This window comes from Drosophila elegans, unplaced genomic scaffold (genome assembly GCF_018152505.1).
Source record: "Drosophila elegans isolate 14027-0461.03 unplaced genomic scaffold, ASM1815250v1 contig_208, whole genome shotgun sequence".
NCBI classification, from domain to species: Eukaryota; Metazoa; Arthropoda; class Insecta; order Diptera; family Drosophilidae; genus Drosophila; species Drosophila elegans.
Window position 1 is genome coordinate 5,639,202 of NW_024545578.1, and position 20,030 is coordinate 5,659,231.

Below are 20,030 nucleotides of genomic sequence, written 5' to 3' on the forward strand. Positions count from 1 at the left end.
ATTTGAAAAAGATCCAATAAATGCGATTTTGAAAATATTAGGGTAAAATTTTTTTTATATTTTTATTTAAAAAGTTAAAAATGTAAAGGGTACAACGAGCACATTATATTAAATTAATTTGTCAACAAAAACCTTCATAGAAATTTTTCCTTTTCTTAAAGCATTTTTAAATGTGTCTTAAACTATGAAATATATTTTTTAAATTCGTTAGTATGATAGATTCTTTAAATTGAGGACTTTCCATTTTTTTAGTCCCCTTTACTGATTATTTCAAAAAAATATATATTTTTAATAAACTCAATTTGCAAGAAACAGCAATTGTTATGGAATTGTTGCCTAAACGATTGTTACTATTTTTTTCTAAGTGTGCTTTAGCACTTTCTGTATGAGGGTGTGATTAGTAGGGGATCTGCTTGTTTTAAATATGAAAACATGAACTAAGCTGGGTTGCTGTTGCTACTACTTTTTCGGTAGCTCCTGCCATTGTTATTGATGATGATGATGCTGACGATGCTTGAGGGATTGCGGTTAGCTACATGCGTGGAAAAGCAGCAGCAACACCAATAGCAACAGCAACAGCAACGGCAACAGCAGCAACATGCAACCATTGGAGCCCATGTCCGAGGTGAGTTAACAAAGTTGAACGCACATAAATCAACTTGCTCGCTTTGTTATAAAAGTTTGATAAAGCGTTTTGCACACATGCACCGGCAGCACACATTCCGCATTGCAATCTTGCTAATTGCTTGCTGAACGCACGGCCATGCTAATGTTGGTCCAAAAACACCAACTGTTAACCGACTACCAATTACCCTGGAGAGCCCCCAAGGAGTTAAAACCAGTCGGAAGCCTGATAGACCCGCCGGAATACAGCATTCGACCGGGTTTCTTTCGAGGGCCTCTGCCAGACTTGACCCCGTTTTTGGGAAACTCACCATCACACTGTGCCATTCATCTCGATTCAGACTCTCGCCCACAGTGACACTCGTTGAATGCTTGCCAAAGACATGGACCACCTTCAGCTGGCCCTTCTCCACAATCACATAGAGTGCATAGGGGTCCAATATAATGCGATCCGGATTCTTAACGTTGTGATAGACGAGCAGGCCGTGCGGCAGTCGGGTGCGGAATTGAAATGAAATCTCACGGCAAAGTCTGTAAAGACAAAAAGACGTAGAGCGGGCAGTGCATTAGCATTAGTGTTGCAAATGTGGGCAACAAATGTGGCTTTAGCCTGGCTTGGGTTAATTTTAAAGTGGCTTGAGTCTTTTCACAATAATCATAACGAGTAAATTCGGAAAATTATATCTTTCTCTTTATTTGTTCGTATTTTCGAATTTTTTAATTATCACTTATATTTAATGGCTGAAATAGGCACAAAAATCTATAGGGACTTGGTATCTTTTGTATTTCAGACGTTACATATATTGTTGCATATTCTAAGACACACTTTCAATTGATTATAAAACCTTACCGATTTTGCTTAACTTTTTTAAATGATTATTTTTAAAAAAATGTATCTTTAAATATTCTTATAATTATGGAATATATTAATAAGTTCTTTGTTTAAGTATGAAGCTCCTAACGACGTTGCATGTTTACGTCTTAATTAATTTTAAATCATTTTTAAACTTTTTAAAGGGGTCCACAGTTTTGGCCATAAAAGAGCCAAGTTGGCCTCCCTTATTAGCATATGTGTTTGGGGCTAGTGTGTTTGCCTGACAGAGTTTTAAATTTATTTGTTCTTTGCTCTTGACTGCTGTTGCCATTGCTGTTGTTTGTGCTGCTCCTGCTGTCGGCAGCCACATGAGTTACAATTAAAACTACAGCACAAATTGCGAAGTTGGCCAAGTATGTTGCAGTTACTGACCAGCAGCAACAACGATAACAAGTAGAAGTTCTATATTTGGCAAAGTTATGTTTAATTTTATTTGCCTGACTGTCTTTATGTTTGTCCAACATGTGAGCACACACTCTGCATTTAAATATTTTTTATCTTAATTTAATATGCAAATGTCAAATGTTTCTAGCCAAATTGAATTTTAAATTTAACAAGCCCAAAGATCTTGGCCGAAAGTCGTTTTCGACCATTTAGATGTCACAACATGGGCGAAAAGGTTTTGGCAATTGAGCAGAAAATTAACTTTTGACCTGGTTTTTGGGACGCTTTTTTGCTGCTCTGCCTTTTCTGCTGGTCTTTTGTTTGTTTTGTGTAAGCTACCGATAAGATGCCAGTCCCCTAAGAAAATTGTTGAGAGAAAATCAATTTTCAAACTGTGAAGGCAACGTCAGTTTGGCTAATTGCCCTCGTACACAGCTCTCACCATTAACCCCTTAGGTATCACAGTATTTTATGAAAAGCTTAAAACATTTTTTAGACATAATCACCTCGGTTGTCAGCTCGATTTGTTAGGTTTTACTCCCGCTCACTCAAATGCCAGATTTAATTGTTGTCTATTTCGCTACAGACTTTGTGTAAATAACATTAGTCACGCAATCAGAGTACATGGAAAACATTTTACGGACTAGTTTTCCCGAATAGTAATTGTTGCACCTAAATATTTTTTCTATTAATGCCTTAGTGAAACTTATTTTTTGACGACGTAAAATTAATAAATAAGAATGGTTATTAACGTGGCTGTAACTACTCCAATTCTTTTATAAAGATTTCTTGTTGCTCATATAAGCATCAGATTGCCAGAGACTTCAAGGTATAAAAACAAAAAATCACATCATACTTTTTAATTTGTTATATGTTAATTTCACCAAAAATTGTTTTTGGCAAAACAGAAATTAATATAGCTTTGAAATTAAATGTAAAGGAACGCAGCAGTATGTTGCATACTTTTGGACACCTTCATAAGTGATGTTTTCCAAATCTTATAATAAATTAAAACCTTCTGCAAATTGTTACTTTCGAAACTCATGCACTTTCTGGGGTTAAGGGAATCAAGCACTTTTGAGCCGAAAGGACAACAATCCGCTAAATGACGCGGCGTTGCAGCGCGGCGAGTTGAAGTGGCATGCAAATGACCTGGGGCTGCCACCTGCCAGGTGGTCATTCCCAGTCCACTCACCTTAATTGAAATGTCTGTATGATGTCGCCGTCCATTTGGATGAACGTGTTGTTCTTGGCGAAAATGAAAGTTTTGCCTTGGCCCGTCTCCGCGAAAGTCAGCTCGGGGCCGCGCTGTTCGATGGGCACGGGCGTGGTGCCCTCCCCGCCCTCGGCCCCGCCCATTCCGTCCGGCGGATGGGCCGGACTCTGGGTGTACGGCGAGCCGAGGAGCATGGAACTCTCCGTGGTGCTGGGCTCACGGGTCGTGGACTGCAGGAACGGCGGCAGAGTGTCTGCAAGAGATGTGACGTCAATTGGGATTATATTAGGATCAAACCTCGAAGTGGGAAGTTATTTGACTACTGACCAATATAATGTCTCTCACAAACAAATTAAATATTTACTTTTGGAATTTTATTAATAAGTTTAGTAAATAATTAGGCATTAGCTTATGAAAGGCTTGACATTACCACTTTTGACCAAGAAAATGTACCTCATTTATTAATTGACACACATCGTTTAGAGTAAAGGTTTGTTTTTAAAAAAGTGTTAATTTTTATTTGTTTTATTTCCAAATTATTTTGACTTGCTTTCTCAAAACAAATAACTACAATCTCTTAAATACACTTAAATTGTATAATTCAATTCATATTTTGGCATGAAAGTGCATTCAAAAAATCTTTTGTTTTATTACTTTACTCATAATTTAATGAAACTGTTGTAAATTGTGTAGTTACTTAACTGTGGGAAGTTTGATTTAATTATTTAACGATGGGTGTTTGACTGGCACATTTATAAATATTCCCTGCTATTTATTGAGCATATTTAACGTGCCTATGCAAACTGTGAGAACGACGAAGGGCCACAAAAATATGTGATTTTAAATAACTTTAAAATATGATCATAAAAATGTTATATATTTTTAATAAAATGTATGGTGGTATGCATTAAAGCACCTGCTGCAGTGCTAAAATGTATAATATTAATTTTGTATTTTTCCTTCCTTTAAATTAAGCCGAATAAAGCGTTAAATTATAGTTTTGTTGGCCTAATGACTTCTTTAGACTTACGTGACCCGCCGATGCAGTGGAAGAGGCACTCCGCCTCGGTGCCAAAACGGTTCTGCGGATTGCCCTCACAGCCGCCCCAAATGAAGTTGGTGCACTCGTTTGTGGTTGGCTCGTAGCGCCACTTGTAGATGTACTGCTTACAGGGACCCGGATCCCCAGGACCGGCACACTTCTCGTACGGACTGTTCTTTTGTCCTTGGACCATGGCAGAGTTGTTGCCGCTGCCGCCGATACCGCTACTACTGCCGGCGGCACCGCCACTGCCGCCCGCCGGCGAACCGCCCGCAGAGGTACCGCCCCCCGAATCCGGTACTGATTGTCCACCGGGATTGCTGCCGGCCAATCCACCGCCTCCGGTCAGACTTATGTTGCTGCCGCCTAGATTGCTGGGATTTCCTGCCACGAGGATTGGCGAAATGCCGCCGCCGGCAGCGACGACATCCGTTGAGGTCATGTTCGGCAGGCTGAGGGCTGAGCTGAGCTGAGCGGAGCAAATGAGGGGCAGTAGCACCAGGATATGCGGGAAGGCCATGTCGAGGACGGAGGACAGGCGATTGCCTACTTTTCCTTGCAAACTGAAACAAAAGTAGGAGATAATGAGTAAAATAAGGATGGAAATCATATTGGCTTCTTATCACTTCAAGCTAAAAATATATTTACTTTAACGGATTTATATTTATATTTCCTGAGACTTATCAACGCATCTTCCATTTTGGGTGCACATTTTCATTTTTTTTTATTTTAACTTTTATATCTTGTGAAATCGTTGGAGATCCGGTTAAATTTAAATATTTTCATTTTTGTTACAAGTATACTTAAAATACATATATATATATTCAACCTGTGAAGACTCCCACCTCTCCAGTTACTGTAACCAGAATTGAGTGCCTTCATCCGATTCTGGCACTTTTTCCTCACCGCATCCTTCGCTTTGTTCATTAGATTTCCTTGTAATTGCACAATAAATTTACCAAGGCAATTTACTTGCATGTCACAAGAGCTCGGGGCGGAGGGCAGATCAGAACAGAGCCATCACAGCTTATGATTCCGGCTGCTGAAGAAGTTTACTATTGTCATGTGCGGCACTAAAATCCCATTTACATCATCGTGCTCATCATCATCAGTCAATGTCTCTGTTCTGTGTTCCTCAGAGGCGACGATGCTGCATTTCTTGATGCCATTTAGCGAAGAGGAAAACGAACCAAGTTTTCTGCTTTCACTTCCGCCGGAAATGTGACACACACACACACCCACACCGACACACACAGATATATATATACTATATAAAATAGACACTAGCTGGAAGAAGACGCATGAGCTTGGCTTGATTTACAAGTAGCTTAGCACCATCAAGCGAAAAAAGTGTCAAAAATTTCAAAATAATGATGCGCACAGTTTACACTAAATGGAATGGAGCAGTAGAGAGAATTGGGCGGAAACTAAAGGGAAATAGGAAATTAAGTTTTTCATAAAATTCCACCCGGAAAACTTTGAGAGCTTCAGAGGGCTCAGATTATGGTTTATGCTGGGAAGTTGGCTCATCTTCTATCTCTCTACGGGCGGCAGTTTTTCGGGTTTTGTCTGCCATTTCCGTTCATAAGCAATTTTTAATTGTGGCTTTCGTTGCCCGGGCAGCATGAAAAATGAGCGCAGGGTCGAGCAGCCGGACGGAGTTCATGCGAATTAATAAACCTCAAAGTGTTGGTGTGGCATTAGACACGGGTCCGGGTTCGCATCGGGTTCCGGGTCGGGGTCATAGGTCGGGTCAACACGGAAAAAAGAGTTTAAAAGTTGCAAATAATGGTTCTGGAAATGGGAAAAAATCAAACGTCAAGGCAAAGTCCCTTTAAATGTCTAAAATGTTACAAAATATTAGAAAACAACTTGTTTCTAACAATACTTTGGTTAGAGGCTTAAAGTTTCGAAAAAATAGAGCACATTATACATTGTTAAATTTGTTAGTATATCGAAACAAACGTTATCTATTCCTGATTTGTTAATTGTAATTGTAAAGAGGTAAGTAAAACTATAGACTATTATTAAAGTTAAGAAAAACAAACAGCAGAAAAAACATGTATTACCTATTGACTTAAAAAATATGGTATATAAAAGATTAATAAAACTGGACCTGTCTGTGTAACTAATAATTAATATTGAAGCAAGGATATTGTTTAATCATTTAACAATCAAATTATACTCTTGTGTAGCATTTGGATTTATTTGCCCTTTGTTATACTCCGTTATAAATATTTTATTAAGAATTTTCTCCTACGCGTTTCATAACAATACGTTTTACATTAAATTTAAGTTAAGATTTATTTTACTGATTTTAAAAATTATTCATTGAAAATCATAAATTCGGAATACCATTCATCATTTCATATGGGATTTTCCCGCAGTGAAGTCGCATGCTGGCAAAAATTATTGATGCATATGCCGGGCTGTCCAGGACGTGCGTGCCATCCGGTCGTTGAGTGGGTCCAGAGGGTGGCGGTGTCCTTTAGATGGATGGCCCAAAAATTGCATTGGATTTCGGTTGCGGAGCTGCATGACCAAGAAGTTTGTCTGCCTGCCTGCCACCCCGCAAATCCCCCTTCCATTTCGAACCCATATTCCTTTCAAAAGTTTACCTAACTTTGCCAAGGGGGATCCGCTAGGCAAAGCATCGCCTGTCGTCCATATGGAGGAGGATTTTGGCCTAAAGTGCATTAACGTACCGGCACGAAGAACAAGCAGGAGAGTAGAAAACTTGGGCCGGTAAACCATCTGTTACCTGCGTTAGAGAGACCTAAGTCCGGCACGCAGGTAAAACGGCACCGCCAAGGATTGGCCGCGAAAAATCGGAAAACCCGCAGGACAGGCAAAAAACGAGATAAACAAGACCTGGCATGCATGGCATAACGATAGGAGGTCCTGTGGAGGTCGTTTAAAAACCCACCCACACTCAGACCTGGCATTCATTCGCCAGTAAGCCGCCAGCATGGAAGCATCAGTTGCCTACGCTTTATTTTTGCATCGCCAGGAGCTGCAGCGCCGCCAGATGCTCTACATCCAAGTGTCCAAGACCAAGATCCAGTTGACCAAGGAGCTGATCGCCGAGCAGAAGCAACGATTGTCCAGCTGCACCCCCGAAGATCTGCAGATCCTCAGCAGAGAAACCCAGTTCAAGCGGCAACTTCAGCAGAAACTCAAGCACCGCAACAAGCAACTGAAAGCCATTGCCAAGCAGCAGGAGAGGCGAGGATGAGCCAAGCCAAAAGGGATGTCTCCACGTTCCTCAGGCTTACCACTTTAATTAGTTTTAGATCAACGCAAATGATGTGTGCCTTTACATAGTTTAGTTTATTTTAGTTTTACGCTCAAAGAAATAAAATTTCCCATGCAAATCAAGCCAAGTTGTCTTTGGAGGTACTCTCTCTAAAATATGGGGTCCACAAGATTAAAGCTAATCAACTTCATACAAAAAATTAAACCAAAACTCTTAAAGGAAACATTCCTTAAAATAAAAATGATTACCTTGGTAGGCTTATTTTTAGAGCCATTTTTAGTCCATTATTTCTTAATATAAGACATTTTTTTCCACAAATTTATGTGATGTTCTAAGACAAAAATAAATAATTTAGAATTAATTGCTCATCTTAATATTCATTTCATTGACACTTTAAATTTTTATAGACCTGAAATTATTATCTAAATAAAACTTGAATTTCTTTAATTTATCATTAATTTTAATGTTGCTTATTTTGACAGTCAATGATTTCCTTGTCTTATACTTTCTGATTCAAAAATGAACATTTCAATATTTAAAATTTTTCTTTCAATATATATACAAAAACTATTATCTCATTTATCCATTCAATAAAATCAGCAATATTTTAATAAGCTCTTCCTTTTCACTGACAATTTAAGCCATCTATCAGCTTACGGATATCAATAAACTGCCTGGCGAATTTTATTTATACAATCATTCACTTCCACTTGCGGTTCGTTATCCATCCAACACTCAACCATTTATTTTAGCTCTTCCAATTTTTTACTAACCCTATTAAGGGTATTCATTGATCGATGCATTTCCCGCGAAAGTTTTTGCACTTTCCCCGCTCTGTTGGCATTTCCTCCCCGCTTTTTACCGTTTTCACACAGCAAACGCAAAGCGATTTAAATTGAGCTCGCGTACGTTGCACACTAACACCAGCAACAACAACAACAACAATAATAATAGCAACAAAAGCAACTAGTATCTACAACAACTAGAAGACCAACAACAAAACGAAGTAATATTAGCAGCCTCAGGGAATCCCCTTCCACCTCCACCAAACACCTCCCGCGAAATTACACGTTTTGTGCTCAACTTTGCCGCCTCCCGCTCTATATAGCTATATATATATATTCAGCTATAGGGTGGAAAAAGTAGAAGACAGTGGAAAAGAAAGCGCACAAGGCAGGGCGAAAAAAGAAAAGGGAAGGAGGGCAAATGAAAGCAAAGTGAAGTCAAATTAAATTAAATGACAGATGTCTGACATTTTGATGGTCGTGCGTGAGGCTCTATACTCCTTGGTGTGGAAGTGTGTGTGTGCAATATAAACACATGCAAATAGTGCACTGCAAAAAATAAATTATTATAAAATATATTATCAGCGGCTTTTTTTTCAATACCTAAACTTAAATTGATTAATGTATATTTTTAATAATTTAAAACCTTCCATTTTTATTTTCTAGATTTATTATTGAATTCCTACTTGCTATAAATGAAATACTTATAATCTCAATGACTTTAATCAAGCTTAGAAATGTATTAAAAAACAACTTGAGATATCGTTCGTCTCCTATTTTCTAAAAAATATAATAGAAACTTAAGAAGTATCAATATTGTGTTTTCTAATACATGAAATTCTTTTGTTTTCCGTTTCTTAATTTATTATTTTAGTTGTTAAAAATAAAACAGATATAATCTGAATACTTTTAATTTGGTGTTGAAAAGTATCTTTAAGTTATGAAAATGTATTTTTAAAACGTTTTAATTTTTTTTGCAGTGTTCCAACGTTAGTGCATGTAAATGTCAAGTGTCGTAAGGCAAAATGCACATGCACTTGCAGGGACAATGGCTGGGATCGATGGGTGTTCTAGGGGGCTAAAAGGGGGTTGAAGGGGGTATTTGAGGGGGTTTCACTGGGTGTACGTTGCTGGTGTTGTGTGCATGTCTCCCAAGTGTTGGTCGCGTAAGGGTAATGAATTAAAATAACTTGATTGCATGAAATTGAACGAATTGTTGCCCAAGGAACTCGCGGGACAGAAAATGGAAATGGAATTGGGAAATGGATGAGGGGCAGGGGGCAGGGCACAGGAAGGAAAATCGTGTGCAGAGCGAATGCAGCTCGAGGAAATTGCACTCCTTGTGCGTCTTTCTGTGTGTGTGTGGAAAATATTTACTGAAATTTGTATATTAAGTGACGACGACAATGGCAAAGACAACAACAATGGCCTTTGCCATTGTTGTTCTAGTCTTTGATGCTGTTAGCGTCACGGTCGCGTACGCCAAGTGTGAAGTATATATCTTCCACATATAGTATGTCCACATAAACATACCTACACATGTGTGTGTCCCACAATAGAAGTCAGGATGCATGAATGAGCACTGCTAACTGCGTGGGAGGATTCTTGACATTTTCAGGACCAAGGAAGCAAGTGGCAAGACAAAGGATACGAGAAAGGAGGTGGAAAAGAGGGGTAAAGAAGGCGGAAGGTCGAGAGACGAAGCGAATGCTGCAGGCATTTAGCCGTTGTGTTCTGCTTCACTAGACGCCTGAATGCGACTAAACTTCACAGCGAAGATTGGCTAAGAAAAACAAAGATTAAAGTCTGAAAAATATTTTCTTTTGTATCTTCTTTTTCTATCAATGGAGGACAACTGCAGTTTTTATACCATATCTATAAATATAAAGAAATCTTCAAAATAACATTTCTAACTAGCCTTTACTATTATTATTTTAACATATTTTTAATATAAGAAGTCATTCTAAAACCAAATTCATCAAAATCATACACAAATCACAACTTAAGTGAATAATATAATTTGCTCAATTAATAAATGAGTAAAGCTAACCAATCTAATCAAGCAGTGCTATAACTTAAGCTGTTGGTCATTTATTCATATACGGATATGAACCATTTTATGCAAATACAAAATTTTAAACTGTCACATTTTAATTAAAACTAATTGCTAAGGAACAATTTAATAATTAAGGCAACAGATTGAAAACTAGCTTGAAACCGTTGCACATTATTTACTTAAAATGCAATTTCTTATGCATATATAATATATTGTATTTATTCGAATATACGAAAACCTCACTTAATCCTATCCTTGATAGTCCATACTCACTGTAGAGACAAAAGACAAAACAGACAAGGTTTGTGCGAGCATTTTCGCACTAACAAATTCAATTATTTGCAAGCACTTTAAAAATGATTTAATGCCTGTCGTCCGTTGTCCGTCGACGAAGCGAAACACTGAGCCATTAAATGAAACTATAAATGTTTGCATTTAGCAATAGTTTATGTCACACACTCACATTCGCCTAATGCCCAGTAACATGGCTTAGAATACCAAATGAAATTTATACGCCTGGCTGAATGCGTTTTGTTTTGAGTTTAGTTTTGTTTTGGGACTATGACTGTTCGGCTGTCTGTTTCCCCGGGATTTCCGTCTGGCCGGCTCCATATGCATTATAATTGCCTGTTATTTGGCCATTGTATATATAGTTATTATTTAATTAGCCTTGCACTTGCTGGGGCAATCAAATTATTTGTTTCTTAGTTAGGCAGCGAGTGCATCGCCAAAGAAGAAGCGTGCAAGGAGTTTTAATTGACTGATACTCATGCAACTTAATTTTCTATACAAGTCTTTATTTTAATAAATAACTCCTTACCGCAGCGGCATGTCATAAATCCATCGTAAATGAACCACTTCCTTGCACGCAGTCAGGCAACTTCAAAATGCTTTCCTCGGTCTTTGATTGACTATATTTTATTTCATATATTTATTTATAAATTCCCGAGATTGTTATGCATTTTGTGTTATATCCGTTAAGCCTTGAACTTTGCAAGTGACATGAATACAACAGTTGCTTTGTGTTTCATAAAATTGTTAAACTAGACTTTGCTTTGATATTATCAAATATTTTGATTGTGCACACTTTTTATAAATTCCCAACCTTGCTGTAACATTTTTATTTAATCCTTTTTTTCTTTTGTTTTTGGTTTTAATAACATAAAACTGTTGTGTTATCAAATTTCTTGTGTATTTGGTTTGCTTCAATATTTGCACAGAATTTAATTAAATAAATGGTTGAAAAATCATGTAATAATAAACTGAAAAATAATAAAGGATATACATTGAATAAACTTGATTCGTAATCGCTGAGGTTTCTTTACAGCACGATTTTATGTTGATCCTTTTCGTGCATTTAAATGCAATTTGTATGTAATTGGTAATTTCTTGTGGCGACACATTAAAGGCTTGTAATTAAATTATTGATTTACAAAACAAAACCTTTTTATTACGTTGGTGTAAATTAATTGGCATCATTTACATTTACTTTGCACTTGTTATTCCATTACTGGCCATGTTTCACTAACGTATTTTATAATAATATTTATTTAAATGATTTTTTTTAGCTAAAATGAGCATATTAATAGGGGAAGCACAAATAAATCATATTAGTTTAAGGTTAAAAAATTTTTAAAATTTGCATATCGGTTCACTTTTGTTGCGGCTCTAGCACTCTCAATATCCGCGTTTATTAAATTAAATGCGCTTTCATTTATGCATTTTTATTAACTGGTCAAAAATGGCTTAATTACATGCAATTTATACAAACGAACACTCGAAACGATTTCAAGAGATAGCAAAAAAGAAAGAACGTACTGCACTAAAAATGCAATCTGCAGTTTATCCTGTTTAAGCGATGATATGCCAACTTATTGATTTAATTTGCTTCCTGTGCGCTGAAATCATTACGGACGAAAGAGGAGAACTTGCGCAAACACATGTCGATGGCGGGGTTTCGAGGGATTGGTGGGGCCAAAGGGGGCGTGGCAGGGTCACACATTCGAGCGTAAAACGTTGCCCAAAATGAGGTCAAAGTGCGCTGGCGTTTTGCGTGACTGAGCGCTCGTTTTGCTCGCTCTCTACGAGTATATGTATATTTTTGTATGTGCGATGGCTTCAAGGATGTGTCGCTGCAGTGGTATTGTGCTTTATATTTTCACTATTTTATTTTCTGCTGACGCACACACACACACACACACTTAAACTCAAGCTCGTTTGAACTCATCCAGCTCTGTTTGTTTGTTTGTTTATTTGTTTGGTTGCCTGTATCCTGCGGCTGATGAATCAACTTTTGCCTTTTACTCAAGTCACGAAACACAAACCGAAAAACGCACCGAAATCAAGCGGTCGAGGATTACATTTGCGTGAAAATCAGAGACAATCGAATACTCACGGCCCCGACACGCCGGAAAAGTCGAAAACAGGACACAGACAGAGCAGCGACACGGAGACCGAGATCCGGTTAAGGGCCCGCATCCCCAGAAGGTCTCTTGATTAAGCGAGATTCGACCAATTCGACCATTTCGACCGATTCGGCCAACGCGTCGTATAAGCAATGTCAATGCGAATCCTTTGAGTCAGAATTGACCCCAGTCGACCCGTTCACTGGTGTCCTGCTAATTGCTTGTCCAGGATAATGAATACTTCATATGGAGGAGACGCTCCTTGCTCTCTATTTCGTTGCCATTTAATCCACTTGCCTCGACCTACGCGGTGCGACTAATCCCAGCGACGAAATGTTAAAGCAACGACGACGGCTTCTAGTTAGTTAGCGTGCTAAGCAGCAGGAACAACAATAGCACACCCAGACACTGGGAGAAAATTTCATACAAACACAGTCACAAGATCTTAAGAAAATGTCTTTAATCTTTGAGTTATTAATAGAATATGAAATCAAAAGGAAGCGATTCTATATGCTTATTAAAAGTAAAACAAATCTATAAACATATATAACATATTTCAAATCTCTTAGACTATTATAGAAAAAATATATATTTAATATGATTACCATAAATATATTTTATTAAAATGTATCAAACATATACGCAAATATTCCAGTAAGCTTTTCAGTATAAGGTAACTTGTCATCTTAAGTTCTTATTATACAGAAAGTAACTTAATTTTTTTCCCAGTGTAGACCAACATTGGCGGGGAGTGGTTGGTTGAGTGGGTGGTGACATACGGCATATGAGACAACGTTGTCGTGCGGTCTTGTGGTGGCTATGTAGTGGGTGGCGACTTAAGAGGGGCATTGGGTGCCTTGGATTGCCCGGGCGATTTGCTGCGGCTTAGCCATTAAACTGGGCACATTATTAGTTTAAGTTTGGTCCGGACTTGGGTCACTGCTACGATTAACCGTAATAGGCGTCAATTGGAAAATTACCGTCGATCTGCCGCACATCTGAGGCGATGCTGCCGGCGACAATGTATCTGTATCCGTATCTGTTGGGTGTTTGGGCTGTCATTGTGTCGAGGTGGAAGACAAAAGGCCAGGGACTAAGATTTCTCAGATTTGTTTGGTTACCCCTTTATAGTTTATTCTACAGATTACTTAGGGTATTTTTGACTAGATAAAAATATGTTGCACTGGGTTTTTAGGTGATTTTATAAATGGGGTAATGGATTAAAGTTTATATATAAATTACCACCTAAAACTACATTTAATTTTATAGCTTTTAAAAGTTTATCAGGCCTACATTGTATTTTAAAATGAATTTAAAAAGATGGAAATTAAGTCGACAAATAAATTGTTCTTTCATTTTCTTCGTTTATTGTCCAATTATATTCGCATTGAAATATTAACTTTTTCTAGAGCATCATGCCGTCCGATGTCCTTCCATATCTTATGTCTAGCCTTGGGCTCTCAGTCCCCAGTGTTATCTAAATATTTGATGACTTTTGCTGAGGTTTGTGCCGCTCATTTAAAATTCAATTTATTTTTGGCAGCCGCCCGGCCAAGCGAGAAACAAAAAAAGAGTCTGTCACAAAATTTGCATTACTTTTGGCATTGATTTTCTGTATGCACGGAGAAGGGAAACGAGACAGATGACTTGGGTCGCGAATCTAGACGGGGCATCGCGGCTCCGTAATTCGTGTGGCAATTGTCTTAATTCGAAAATTGCAACTCTCGCGGTCCGCCGTAGACAAATTGTGGCCATGCACGAGTGTGTACGCATCTGGGGAACCACGATAATGATTGTGTCCCAAGATCCGACCAGATGACAGCCACAATTCTATTTTGTTGCTGCTGCGGCTTATCTGTTGCCCATCAACGGGAGGGCAAATACGTTCGCACATTAAGAAAAAATATATTACTTTTTTTAGACGCTTTGAAGAAATAGTAGCAAAATAAAATGACCTTTTTTCTGCCCAGCAATGGGAGGGCCAATATATTTGCATACTAAGAGAAATTATTTTAATCATTTCAAAATATTAGTTTTGATGTCTCCAAATTTATTCACAAACTATGTCTGAGGCGATGGAATAGTCTGCAAATATAACATCTTTATGATATAATTTTACTGGTTAACATTGAGAGTATATTAAGTTTGTTTCCTAAAAACCCGGCTACTTTTGTATATAAGATAAATTTAATAAAAAAATACAAAATGTATAAAATGTAAACTAAGCTAAACTAAACTTTTAATTAAGTTGTAAAAACAATAAATGTATAACTAATGCTAAAAATGTAGCTTTGATTTATTTACTGTTGCTTATTTAAAGCTTGTTTTCTTTTGTTATCGAATAAAGAAAATTAGTTTAAAAATTTTTGGAACATTTTTTTCACTGCACGAATATTACATGTATGATGTATGGGTATGCTTGTCTCTTTTGTCATAAACGATGACATGTGAGATTTGTGCGGCTCGGTCAAACGAAAAATTGGCGATTGACCTTTGACCCCGGCTTTTGCGTGCTTACTTTCAAGATGGGCATTTTTATGGTTGTGAATTCATTAGAGGCGTTCGTTAATTTGCTTATTAGTTAATTGCATTTGATGCTCGAAAACATATAAAAAGCCCCGCGCGAATAACAGACCACAGATCTGTTGTCATGTGATCGAAAAAAAGCGAGCGGCGAGAAGCGAGCTTATTAAACCAGTTATGGATGCAGTTGTGTGTGCGGGTGTTTTACAATAATAACAAACTGGGGGACTTTAGATCACGTGCGGTTTTGCGACCCGTTATGGGCTATGGTAATGAATTGACACAGACTCAGATATACACGAATACCATGAGAATTGTGCCCACTGTCTGTCTGAAGCTTTGTCTTATCAATTTGCAAAACACTAACTGGAAAGTGTAAAGCTGACTACAATCACTGTGGCGAGATACTCGCAGTTACATCTTTAAAACATGAATTACTTCCACTTAATTTGCTATAAAGCTGTAGCATATGTTCTGCTATCTGTATTTAATCAGCCTATTCGCATTCATTAAAACACTAAAGAGTGTATAGTGTTAACTGTCACTTAGATAATTGGTTTTAAGTGGCATTGCTGACTTTTTTGTCAACTTTGAACTTCAAGATAATTCAAACTGTTTAAAATACAGCAAACATTTATAACAACAATTTTAATCACAGATTACATTAATATTAAAAAAGATTTATTTTAATGAAATATTAATTTCATTATTAGTTGTATTAACATTTACAAGACCGCAAAATAAGTATCTGAATGTCGACTAGCTGGGAAAATACAGGCTTACCTCTTTTAATTCGATTATTGTGATATTAAATTTATCAGTATATATAGTTATATTTGTATTGTCACAACTTCAACCGCGTTCAGTTTTTGTTGACACATTTCGGTTTGCTTTACCAATTGTCCACTCATTAATCGCTCTAACCAAACATTAACTTCATTATTGAGTTTCGTTCGGAAGGGCGAATTGCATTTTAATTCGATTTCTGCCGCTTGATTTCCAATTAAAATTTCAACAAACAACAAATCGCAAAAAATTCGAATGACAAGCGAAGCGTGTTGGCGGCGACTCATTGTTTATTTTCCGTCATTTGTTGACAAATTAATATGCAGACAACATGGAGCTAATTAGAATTTCTAGTTCAAATAACCCGACAAATCGTTTCAACTGTCGTTGCGGCAAAGCGATGGGTGAATTTGGCAAAAATAGACATCAAACGGGTTGAATAACATTTAGATTAACGAGTGACTTAAATTTAATTTGAATTTACTATTATGTTCTGTATTTTATGATAAAATTTTGCTACTTAAAAAACTACTGAAATCCTTTTAGTTTAGCTTAGAGCAAATATAAAAATTGCTTATTATTTGCCTTTGCCTCGCGCTTTACTTCCTAGCTTTTGGCAATTACCATTCCAAGCAAACATAAGAAACTTTTAATTGCCCTAAGAAAAAGTCAACAAGAAGTAATTAAACAGAACTAGAGCAAAACCTTGCGCGTCATTATCTTCCTGTTATCAGCGGTAAATATCCACAAGCACTGTGGGGATTATCAGAGATTCAATTGCTAAATGCCGAATAATTTACACCCCTACCCACTAGACGATTCCTCACCTGACAACCGGCAATTATCAGGCGTTCAGATGTTTTCCCTCAACGGTAATCGAAGTGTCAAATCAGACGATTGGGAAAATTGCAGTTTACTGCGAACGTCTAACATGCAAGCAGATAAACTTTGAGATAAGCAACATTCATCTTCATGTAAACAGATTTATGAGGTCATAATTCTAATAAAGAAATGGGAAAGAAGGGAAAAGTTTAAAATATGCGACAACTAAGATACTTAGTAAACTGTTGTTAAATATGATTTATGGCTAAAGGGAAGTGTCTTGAATTGTGAATAGTTAAAAATAGTGATAATTACCTTTCAATTGGTATAAAAAAATGATGATTTTTATCTTTTAATCAGGTTGCTAAATGTTATATGTTTTTTAATATAAAAAATCCTGAATATATTTTCAAGGGTCGCCATATCTTTTTTCTTCCTTTAACAAAAATTTCCCCAAGAACAATATATACCACGGCAATCTACGATTATAATAAAAATGAGGTTCCCGCGGGTTTTGAGCACTCAGACTTTATGACTAATTTGATCGGCAATCAATGAACCGTTCGTAAATTTTGCTAGAGATTCAAGATTCAAGCAATCAATCAATCATACTCGATCGAAGGCATCAGCGATAGAACTTTTCCTATCGCCACAATCTGAAGGAGTGCCCACTGTGCCGCCATAAAATCAAGATAGATACAGATACAGATTCTTATCGGGCAAACTCACCTGTATCGAGTGGTTCCGTCGGCTATTCCGGCGATTTACAGCGCCCAAAAGGTTTACCAATGTCCGGCCCAATTCACACCATAAATAATTATCACTTAATTACCGATTTATGTGTCTATCTGGTAAGGTAGCGCACACATAATTTCATTTGCATAATTTTATTTATATTTGGAAAACGGGACAGGCACGATTTTGTGCGGCACACAAAGAGCACTTTCAGCTGACACTTGTACTGAGCGCTGATCTCTACAAGTCGTATTTGTATTTGGACGCTAAATTAACACTTCCGCGGCATGAACTCAACGGTTGATTCATCCCCAAGTGAGAGATTTCCTTCACAGATCTCTGGCGGCGAACTTAAGTGGCTTCAATTGAGAGACGCTTTGCTTTGCTTTGCTCAGCTCCCTGCCAGAAATCCCAATTCGTAATCCGAAATCACCAAGGAACCCCGATCTCTACCCGACTGACTTACTCAACCGTGACCGCTCGCGAACCGCTCGATCGCAACGTAGGAACGCAACTGACTCGGCCAGATTACCGGACCGGCTGATCGGCGGACTGATAAGCCCAGCGGTACACAAAGCCCAGCTGATCGTTGGAGCGGGACGGATGCACATGGATCCAGTGGCGAATTACTTATAGCATGCGATAAAAAAGCCAGATCGTGCAATTTATGAACTTAGAATTTTTTGCTGGCTAACTAAAAAGTTTATAGGTTCTGGTCAGCTGAAAATCAGTTCCTGAAAAACTCTTACAAATTTAAAAAAAAAATACTGCCAAGTTTATTTAAATTAAAATTAGAAATTTGAATAATGATTGTGTGTTGAACCATTGCATTTTTGAGATATGCTTTAAGGTACATTTTTGGACACCTTTCTGCCAGTTTTCTAAGACTTGAAAATATATGACACAGAAATAAAAAGTCTGTTATATCTGTCAAGTGTACATGTTTATTGGATCAATTTTAATAACTCATACAAGCACTTTTTAAATCAAACCATTTTTTAGAAGTTTATAGCTTAAATGTACATTTTTGGATGTTAGAAAATTCGAGGTGCTGGTTGCTCTTAGCTTAGACTCAATGTTGTGTTTGATAAGCTGAGTAATATGTATCTAAAAGTTTCATGTTTTTTAATTCATTATAAGGCAAAAAGCCGCTGTTCAAACTTTTATTTAAAACAATAGCATATAAACTGATTCGACGACCCAATTTCTCCTTAATATAACTTTTAGACCTTGTCTTGCCTTGAGTTTAGATGAAAAACGTTTTGAATAAGCGGTGACTGCAAATTTTGAGTAAAGTATGAAAAAAACTCAAATATTCGATTCCGACTCGTCACCAAGCACAAATCGCTTGTAGGCCTTGGTGAGCTGTTCGAGGAATATGAACGCGAACACGGTGTGCGGCCCAATACGGCACAGGTATGGGGTGAAACCCTTCCACAAGGAAAAGAATCCCTCGTTCCTAGAGACCTTCAATAGGACATCCATGGTGCCCTTGTACTCGCCGCTTTTCTGCTGTTGAATGCGCGTCTTGGCCATGTCCAGCGGCATCGAGGCAATGGTGGTCAGCAAACCGGACATCATGGATGCGCTGATGTGGAGCGGAAGGCCAGAGAAATACTGGGAAAAGAGATTCTTCAGCTGGGAGTACGAGGCCAGCTGCACCATATTCACGACCATGGCTCGACCCACAGTTGGCGTGCATCCCTTCCAGAGGCTGGTCACGCCCTCCTCCTTTGCGATCCTCACGAAGGCGTCGGCCACGTTCTTGTAGTTTCGCCTCTCCGCCGGCGGCAAGCGATTATCGGACATCATCCGGATCAGAGCCAACTCCGCCGGATTGCCAATCATTCCTCCAAATGCTCCCGCCAGCACGCCCATGCCCATACTGGCCAAAATAGTCGGGGGCGCATCGAACCTCTTGCGATATGCCTCGTTCTCCATTTGGTAGAACCCCATGCGAGCCGTCGTATAGGTGGCCTGTCTCACCAGCCCTGCACTCAAGCCATTGTAAAGGGCCACAAAACCCTCGTTCTTGAATGTTTTTATCAGGCAGTCAAGGGAACTCTTGTACTCTCTCGTGGTCGCAGATATCTGCATCCGGGTCTTCACCAAATCCAACGGCTGCACAATGCAGGTGCCCATCATCCCGGCCAGACCTCCATTGATGTACATCATATAGCCGGGAACAGACTTTTTCTCAACTTTGTACGCCATGACGTAAATAAGGAATTTTAAATTTTTAAAAATTTTAAAAGGCTTAGAATGACATTCTTTGCTCGAATAAACCTCTGTTAATAGATTGTATCTTAGCCTACTTCGATTACATGTTCTATATATGTTTTATATACAAGTTAGACAGAAGTTAATTCAAAAAGTGTTTATTTTAATACAAAAGAGAATATACAAGTCAAATGAATTCATTTAACTCTTAATAAAATATTTTATAATGATCATGAATTATATTGCCTATATTTCAATCCACTTATCCACTTATCATAATATACCATTTGTCGCATTTTTTT

The 20,030-nt window shown here is 37.9% G+C and overlaps 3 protein-coding genes across 7 annotated transcripts in view; 1 reads left to right on the top strand and 2 right to left on the bottom strand.

Annotated features, from left to right (window-relative positions):
* The window catches only part of LOC108146046 (contactin-associated protein-like 2), a 70,469-nt gene extending 52,466 nt beyond the window's left edge, over positions 1 to 18,003 (bottom strand). For 3 of the 5 annotated variants that reach the window (XM_017271848.2, XM_017271851.1, XM_017271847.2), the window contains exons 1-3: positions 4,129 to 4,703; positions 3,078 to 3,351; positions 936 to 1,155 (exon numbers count right to left, since the gene is read on the bottom strand). In XM_017271848.2, the coding sequence (XP_017127337.1) occupies positions 936 to 1,155; positions 3,078 to 3,351; positions 4,129 to 4,660 (1,026 nt within the window). In that variant the 5' untranslated portion in view covers positions 4,661 to 4,703. Of the gene's footprint in view, positions 1 to 935; positions 1,156 to 3,077; positions 3,352 to 4,128; positions 4,704 to 11,057; positions 11,499 to 17,502 lie in introns of those variants that run through there. The other 2 variants (XM_017271850.2, XM_017271849.2) reach the window with 2 other exon arrangements.
* On the top strand, positions 7,109 to 7,534 carry LOC108146051. Its single transcript, XM_017271856.2, has one exon. The coding sequence runs from the start codon at positions 7,109 to 7,111 to the stop codon at positions 7,373 to 7,375; it is 267 nt and encodes an 88-aa protein (XP_017127345.1). The 3' UTR covers positions 7,376 to 7,534.
* A 431-nt stretch (positions 18,004 to 18,434) lies between the features above and the next one.
* Positions 18,435 to 19,778, bottom strand: LOC108145735 (mitochondrial 2-oxoglutarate/malate carrier protein). The gene has a single exon (XM_017271297.2). The coding sequence runs from the start codon at positions 19,720 to 19,722 to the stop codon at positions 18,817 to 18,819; it is 906 nt and encodes a 301-aa protein (XP_017126786.1). The 5' UTR covers positions 19,723 to 19,778; the 3' UTR covers positions 18,435 to 18,816.
* Between the last annotated feature and the right edge of the window lie 252 nt (positions 19,779 to 20,030).

Coding starts and splice junctions, on each gene's coding strand:
- LOC108146051 (XM_017271856.2), top strand. CDS start 7,109: ATGGAAGCATCAGTTGCCTACGCTTTATTTTTGCATCGCCAGGAGCTG.
- LOC108145735 (XM_017271297.2), bottom strand. CDS start 19,722: ATGGCGTACAAAGTTGAGAAAAAGTCTGTTCCCGGCTATATGATGTAC.